Source organism: Lytechinus variegatus, chromosome 15 (assembly GCF_018143015.1).
Source record: "Lytechinus variegatus isolate NC3 chromosome 15, Lvar_3.0, whole genome shotgun sequence".
Classification (NCBI taxonomy): domain Eukaryota; kingdom Metazoa; phylum Echinodermata; class Echinoidea; order Temnopleuroida; family Toxopneustidae; genus Lytechinus; species Lytechinus variegatus.
In genome coordinates, this window is record NC_054754.1 from 25,510,836 (window position 1) to 25,519,452 (window position 8,617).

At 38.8% G+C, this 8,617-nt stretch overlaps 1 protein-coding gene across 2 annotated transcripts in view; it reads left to right on the forward strand.

Moving 5' to 3' along the window:
* LOC121428369 (syntaxin-binding protein 1-like) overlaps nt 1-8,295 on the forward strand; it is a 31,158-nt gene extending 22,863 nt beyond the window's left edge. Inside the window, exons 12-17 of one of the 2 annotated variants that reach the window (XM_041624950.1) lie at nt 231-450; nt 2,968-3,089; nt 3,775-3,879; nt 5,045-5,136; nt 5,625-5,785; nt 6,508-8,295. In XM_041624950.1, coding sequence (XP_041480884.1) covers nt 231-450; nt 2,968-3,089; nt 3,775-3,879; nt 5,045-5,136; nt 5,625-5,785; nt 6,508-6,572 — 765 coding nt within the window. In that variant the 3' untranslated portion in view covers nt 6,573-8,295. The remainder of the gene's footprint in view (nt 1-230; nt 451-2,967; nt 3,090-3,774; nt 3,880-5,044; nt 5,137-5,624; nt 5,786-6,507) is intronic. The other variant, XM_041624952.1, reaches the window with a different exon arrangement.
* Nucleotides 8,296-8,617: the final 322 nt, after the last annotated feature.

Sequence of the window (8,617 nt, forward strand, 5' to 3'; positions counted from 1 at the left end):
TAGTAACAGTGCTTCTCAACCAATCAGAATCCAGGAAAGTTGTCAGATCTGACAGCTTGTCGGACGAAATATTATTGAAACGACCCCTGGTTTTTACTTTCAAAAAAGTGTTGCTCATTTGATTGGTCTATGCAATAATCCAGACAATTTTTTGTTTTTCCAATCACCACAGCAACATAAGTTGCATATGTTAAAATGTTTTGAAATGCATGATTTCCACCCATTTACAGTACACTACCCAACTCAAGCTTGCAGAGGAGTGTATGAATCAATACAAGAACAACGTTGACAAGCTCGTACGCGTTGAACAGGATCTCGCTATGGGTATGGACTACGATGGGGAGAAGGTCAAAGATCACATGCGCAACATCGTCCCCATCCTCCTTGATGCCAAGATCTCAGCGTATGATAAGCTTCGTGTGATCCTTCTCTACATTATTAGTAAGAATGGTAGGTGTCTCATATTGCACATATTTCATCTTTCTAATGGGGCGTTGCAAGAAACTTGCGATCAATTGCAAGTCTATTTTCGTTCCCGCAATATATGCCATGCAATTAATTGTAAATTTGCGATTGATTGCTTATCTGCTCCTTGAAACAAGTAGTGTGATCTGATTTGCTACAATCAATAGTGAACAATCAATTGTAAAATTGCAACAGAATATTTGCGATTGATTGCAAATATTTTCTTGCAACACCCCTTTAGTTATATTAACATGCCAAAGGAAACCAGATTGGATTAAAGTTACTGACATGTGATTAGGGAATGAGGGGCGGGAAGGGGGGGGGTCAAATTATGATAAGGTTTGTGAGATCTTGCTCTACATAACTAGTAAGAAGGGTATCTGTTTAACGCTGCACATGTTTCATCTATCTGCTAATAACAGGTGAAAGTAAACCATATTGGAATAATGTTACCGACATGTGATTGGGGGAGGGGGGGTATCAGCGTATGATAATAAGCTTCGAGTGATCCTACTCTACATTATTAATAAGAATGATAAATGTTTCAGTCTGCACATATTTCATTTATCTTCTATTAACGTGCGATAGAAAGACAGATTGGAATAATGTTACTGACATTTGATTGGGGGAGGGGATGAAGGTTGTGGGGGGGGGGGGCAGAATCGGTGTATAAGCTTCATGGGATCCTGCTCAAATTATTAGTAAGAATGGTATTTGTTTCACACTTTACAGGGGTCTGTTGCAGAAAGAGTTGCGTTTAAATGCAAGTCAAAAAATCAATCGCAAGTCCCAAATGCGCGCTGTTGATTGGTTGAAAGTCAAGTTGCGCATGATTTTTAGAGTTGCGATTGATTGCAACTTTCTGAAACGGGCCCCAGGTTTGCTAAGAACAGGTGAAAGAAAACCAGAGAATAATATTGCTGGCATGTGATTAGGAAGGGGGAGGATGGTGGGGGGGATTGGAGTATGATAAATTTTGAGCGATCCTGCTCTACATTAGAATGTGTGTTTCACGTCACACATATTTCATGTATCTTGTATTTACAGGCGGAAAGAAAACTAGATCAGAATAATGTTGCTGACATGTTATGAGCAGTCATAGTGGGGGGGGGAGGAGAGGAAAAAAATCTAGTGTATGATAAGCTCTGTAAGATCCTGCTATACATTATTAGTAAAAATGGTATTTATTAAATGTCATCTGTCTGTTTTTAACATGATCAAGGAAAACCAATATTATGCCACTATCATCATAACAGAACATAAAATGCAGAGATGCCAACCCTCCCGATTTCATCGGGAGGCTCCCGAAAATTCATCCCAACTCCCGCCCTTACGATTACCATCCTTATCCTCCCGAAATTACGATTTTTTTGCATTGATCAAATTGGATTGGAAGGACATGTATCGTCTGCTAACTTTAGCATGTAGTAACTCCAAGTTACGTTCGCTGCTACTAAATTCTGTGCGAAAAGTAGACAAATAAGGAGCAGCGAAAAGCTGGTGCATGTGATATGCCCAACGGGAATCCACTGTGCACCAGGCCGGTAGGCCCGGCTAGCTTCGCGAGGCGTGTGCGCTCGCGGCCACTGGATTTGTCGAGTCGTGCGGTGGAATATCGGTGTGTGATTCCGGCGTATTGATGGGTTGTTATTGACACGAAAGGGCGGAAAATCAACAAAAGAAGACCAAGAAATGGTCTCAGAAGTATAAGACTGAATACAGTCTCCAGTACCTGTGTGTTCGGAAGTCGGAAAGAGGAATTTACCATGCATTTTGCGCAATTTGCAGCGTGGACATTTCAGTTTAGCAGGGAGGTCGTGATGATAATTCGGAAGCTCTTTCTTTCGGGAGCAAACGGCATAGGCCTACCACGGACATTGTGATGACAAGATCTTCGAGCTCCACTAGTACCCTGTTGTCTTTATTTTACCAAGCAAGGGACCAGCGCTGAGCTTTTCTTTACTGGATTTATAGTGGAACATAACCTGCCTATAGCCGATAGTGATAATTCATCCTTATTATTATTGTTGAACAGGTACTTCTTTTGTCCCCTCATTTTTTATTTACAATGTGAAAATGCATATTTTATATTTTTTATGTTAAAAAAGTGGGAACAATGTTTATTTCAAAACATGTGAAATGCCCCAAAATAAGGGTCAGATTGCACCAGAGAGCATCTAGAAACCCAGAGCTTCCAGGGCCCTAAGGCGGGCCCTGGACCCCGGCCGCAAGGGTCGAGCGCTCCGCGCTCCAGATGTGCGCACATAATTTGGTGGCAGTTGCAAATCCTCCCTAATTCTGATTTCCAAAAGTTGGCATCTCTGAAAATGCACTTTGTTAAATCTTGAGATCTAAGCTTATTATTATTGCTCTGAAAAAGATCAGCTTTTGGCAGGAATGCCATGCTCATTTTGCTAAATTCCCAACAATTATTTTCTTGCTGAATCATTTGACACATATGATCCTTCATGTTGGCGTATTTTTTTATTTTATTCTGATTAGATGGCAAAGTGGGTATCACCGAAGAGAATCTCAATAAGCTGATTCAGCATGCTGCCATACCCGACACAGACAGACCTATCGTCAATAACATGGCCCAGCTGGGCGTACAGATCATCCACAATGTGAGTTATCCTTTAAACCTTCATTTTTATGCGTTCAAGCATATGCTAGAGTGCCAATATAATATACACATGCCATTGTAACTTTGTCATTGATGGATTCCTAATGATAAGCACCCCATTAGCACTAGCAAATGATAGTCATAGATTGATATATATTCTTAGTTCTAATTCTAAGTATTCCCTGATAGACTCTTTACAGGGTTCTAAGCCCATTAGGGAAATCAGGGAAAATTATTTTACTTTTTCCAATCAGGGAAAAATCTGGGAATTTGATTAAAAATATTTCAAATCAGGTGTAAAATGCCTAAAATGAGGGGAAAATCAGGGAATTTTGATCAGCCCAAAAGTTGAAAGCATGGTAGTCAGTCAGACTTTGTTATATTTTGTTGCATATCAAAATAACATCCATTGAATGACTGGTTATGGTGTTACTAATTAGTCTTACATTATCGTTTTTCTACTGAAAATACATGTAATTCACTGTAACAACTTAGAAAATATGCGAACCTATGAATGTGTTTAAATAGTTATCAGGGAATTCTCAAACTTCATCAGGGAAAAATCAGGGAATTTTGTTTTCTTGAAAAGCTGGGAATCCTGCTTTTGACATATGATGGAAGTCAAATCAGTACGGGATTTCTCCAGATAGACAAGCTTGATTCATATTCCTCTCTTTCCTTATCAGCAGCAGAGAAGCCGTAAGAGCAAGCCCATGCAGCGTAAGGAGCGCATCACAGAACAGACATACAGGATGTCACGATGGACTCCAGTTATTAAAGATATCATGGAGGTAAGATCATGATGATGATGGTGGTGGTGGTGGTGGTAGTGGTGGTGGTGGTGATGATGACGATGATGATGATGACAGTGAAGGTGTTGGTGATGATGATGGCAGTAACAATGATGATGATGGCATTTGTGATGTTGATGATGACCGTAATTGTGATGGTGATGATGACCGTGATGGTGTTGATGATGGTGATTACTATTGTGATGATGGTGAGGATGAGGATGATAATTATGATATAGATATATATTTTGTGTGTATGTGTATTCTGACCCTAATACACACTTGAACTCTGTCTCAATCTCAACTCAATAACTACGCATGACTGCATGGTTTGGAGTCACAATCACAACTGACTTTATTCTCCACTAAACTACAACATATATCATACACCGTACACGGTTACATAATATTCTCCGAGTAGCATGGTGATAATATTGCAAGTGCATAGATGAGATGGAGAGAACAAGGGGCTGTCTGTGATGGGGGGTAATATGGTATGCTCAGTGTTGATACAGTTGGTCTGGGGATGGAGCATGATGAAGGTGAGCCTGGGAATGGAGATGAAAATAAGCAGTTGAGATAATAATAATATGCAACATTTGTATAGCGCTTAATACAAATGTTTCTAAGCGCTGCATACTATTACCCCAGCTTTAGCACGGCTACCCTGATCGGGCGCATCGAGCATTCAAGGAATTTCTTCCTACCGGGTACCCATTTACTACACCTGGGTTGAGAGTGGCAAATGTAGATAAACGCCTTGCCAAAGGACGCTAGTGCTGTAGTGGGATTTGAACCCCGGACCTTGTGGTTTACAGTCCGAAGACTTATCCACTGAGCCACAACACCTGTACATGAGGTGTTGTGGCTCAGTGAGGCATGAAGGCATGAGTGAATAACATGAAATAATGACAGAATGAGAGGATGGCGTGATGAAGAATGAAATGTGGGTATGAACACAATTTTATGACATAGATTTAGTAAGTTTTGATTAAGTTGACATAACCGATTGCTTGGAAATGAGGGCATCTACATGTAGATTGAAACCAGAATCCAACATAGGCAAGCGCAGGCAGGCACACGCATTGTTACTGCTCGGAAAAGACCCATGTACATGGCAAAATTCAAAGCATTTTTCTTTTCATTATTTCTTTTGTTTTTCCAGGATGCCATTGCCAACAAGCTGAGTGACAGAGATTATCCTTTCTTGTCGGGCAGGAACAATACCGGAAGCACTGGGAGCTCTGGACCCAAGAGGTAAGCTATGATTTCAAAAGAGCGGTTCTTGAAAATTAAACAATAATTTAATGATGGTAATGGATATTTTAACAGCTTACAAATCAACAGACAAGAAACCCTGACTATTTTGAGAGAGAGGGGGGGGGGGGCAAAAATGAAAGGTCACTGGAGTCATTAGTTGAGGATTTGAGTACAGGGGTGGGTAATATATTATTGATCTGGCATTTTGTCTGTTTTCTGTTAGAAATCTGTCTAGTTTGTTTTTATGTTTTGGTCTTGGAATGATTCAATCATGATCTTATGTTCATTTTAGGCTGAGATTTATTGCATCAAAATTAATGTCAAAATGTAATTTGGAGTAATTATTTTTGCCTAAAAAGTATTTCAGCTGGAACACATGATGCAATTAGTTTTGCTCTTTCATTATCTTAACCATAAGTGAAATATCTATCTTCGTATTGGTATCTTCGTTATTAACTTTAACATCTGATCTTCTTCAACTGCAGTGCTCGCTATGGCAACTGGCACAAGGATCGCGGCCCCCTGGACTACAAGACCGGACCACGTCTTATCATCTTTGTGATCGGAGGTGTATCCTACTCTGAGATGAGGTGTGCTTATGAGGTCTCCAAGGACCCGCAGTTCAACAAGTGGGAGGTCTATATCGGTAAGTTTGATTATGGTGGAAGTTATCATTACTAGTATGATAGCAATGATGGTGGTTTGATTATGGTGGAAGTTATGATTACAGTACTAGTATGATAGCAATGATGGTGGTATCAGTCTTGACTGTGATGACAGTAACAATGCTGCGACTTTTTGATTAGTTGTAGTCATAATGGTGATGATGCTGGTTGTGGCCATAGTGGTAGCAGCGATCGCTGGCATACAGATAAGGGGCTTGGGGGCCATTCCCCCCTCCCCCCCAAAAAAAGTTTCGCGACTAAGAAAAAAATAAAAGGGAAAGGAAAGTTAGCGAAATATAGCATTCTTTGCTTAACATTTTGTCAAAATGAGTCGCAATATAAGATTTTCATATCGAAAGGGTTGATGTTGTAAAGAAATATTGCCTCCCTAGTCCCTATGGCATGTGTCACCCCCTCCAAATTTTTTGGCTCAATATACTAGTGGTGATGATAATGATGAGGTGATGTTGGTAGTAGTGATGGTGGTGGTAGTGAAGATGGTATATAGTAGTGATTGTGCTAGTGATGACGGTGTTGATGGTGGGGATGGTGATAGTGCTTGTCCTGATGATTGTGGTGATGGTAAATTGTATTGATCATGGAGTTCGACATTGTGATGATTTTGATGATAGTTTTAATTGATGACTATCATTAAAATTTGATGTCAGATGTTACATCTGTAACTATTTCACTGTATCACTAGGTTCAACTCACATCCTAACACCTGAGGGATTCTTGAGTGATCTGCGTGATTTGAGCAGCAACTGAATCACCCAACGATCACCTCCAGCCAACGATGGCCAACCCAACGCACAGATTTCCATCCCTCGATCGTCAACATCTCTGAGGAAATAGGGAAAAAGTTTCTCCTTTGCTTTCGTTCCTTCTTTTGCCGAAAAAAAAGATATTGATTCTGAATAACCATTCCAGTGTGAGTAGCAGACTTTTAGCTTGACGCATTGTAGATTTCCAGTAGAGTTCCAATGGGTTTCAGTAAATTACAACTGTATTCTGTGTTTGAATGGAAATTGTGGAAACAGTGTACCAAGGAGTATACAGTAGATAATGTATATATAATATATAACCTGCTTGTGAGCCATGGTTTATTTATTCCTAGTACGTGCAAGTGTAAATATCCCATTTTCTATCTTTACTTGTCTCCTTGACCAGCATAATATACTCTTTTCCCTGTGCTGTGTCCACACCCTGATGTATGGTAATCTAGATAGTTTAGCTTGAAATTATGAAACATTTTCAGTGGGTCATTGTACCGGGTCGCTGCCATTTATTGATACGAGGCATTCCAAATTTCCTACCCGAGTGAAGATTCTTCAGATCTCGTAACTGCCGCAGGGTTAACTTAATATTTCCATCTGTTCTTAGCTCAGTCTATGGATCTTGTTCATGTTCATATGAAGGGGCAAGATGTACGGAAAGCAGATGAAAGCTCTTATGAAGGGGATTATGATGGTTCCTAGATTGGTTAAATTCAGATGATGGGGTTTTACTATCTCACTCTCCCTCTCTCTCTCTCTTGCTCACTGTACTTGTCTCTTGCTCTCTCTCTCTCTTCACATCCTGACTTTCAATGAATTACAAACTTGTTAAAAGAAAAAGAGTCATGTATTATGACCTGAAAATACAGGCACTTTGGCATATTCTAACATATTCTTGAGGATATCTTACTACTTTGTTGCTATTTCCTTAATATTGCAATAACTGTGAATCTGTTGAACAATTTCACTTTCCAACATAGTATATTTTGGCTAACAGAAAAAAAAAATAAACCACCTGTTGATTTTTCCTTTGAAGAAATATACTCCATGTACAGGTACATAAATGAATAGCACATATCCCAAATCATCATTGGTCCCTTGTGCAATGTGTTGGATTTTCGTCAAAGGGGTAAGAGATCATAAGTTTACATTTATGTATATATTTGTATTTGAGTCTTGAAAAGAATCTCATCCTGTTATACATGTATGCGGACTGAACTGTTTTTAATACGCTCACTATTCTTTCTTGATAAAAGCTGTGTATTTATGATATGGCACAAACAGTAATATTGTTTCTCTTACAGCATTGATCTTCATAGGAATCAAGTTATCCCTAGTGTCATGTTAAAAAAAAATATTTAAAAAAATCAAACAACCATGATAAGCTGAGTAAAAGGTTATCAAAATTAGATGCAAAATCAGTTTTGATGAGCATTTTGATGTTTTAAATTTCATTTCATGAAAATGTAATTGGATCCATTACTATTCTACATAATACAATGCACCATTTCCACTCCCTGGGGAGCAACCTGGCCAGGCAACCATGGTTATTTTTATCTTTTATCTTCAGTGGATCAGGGCTCTTGCTAGGACCAGTTTATGGCCGGTTAAAATATAAAATATTGAAATGCTTGTAAATTATAGGAGTGCTTAAATACACCCAGTCTAGTGAATAACCATAAAAATTTTTGAAAGAAAGGGAACCCACTGAATATTAGGTGCTTTTATGGTGCAACTATAGACTTTGTACCCGGTAACCATTTTCATCAGCTTTTGTAAATTTAATTTTTGAATTTTTGGAGTCTCGATGTAAAGTATTTATTACTTCATGTACTTAAAATGGTTATGTGTAGAGGATTGGCTTTCTATATAATGTATTCAAATTTAGATATTTTTGTTGGAATTATTCTTACTTTCAGATAATCCTCTCCTTTTTAATGCTGTAAATCTAATTCTCTGTAAGACATATATACCTATATAGTGATAAGTATATATTCCTTGTTGATGTATACTGCTTTATTCAATATATGTAAAGCT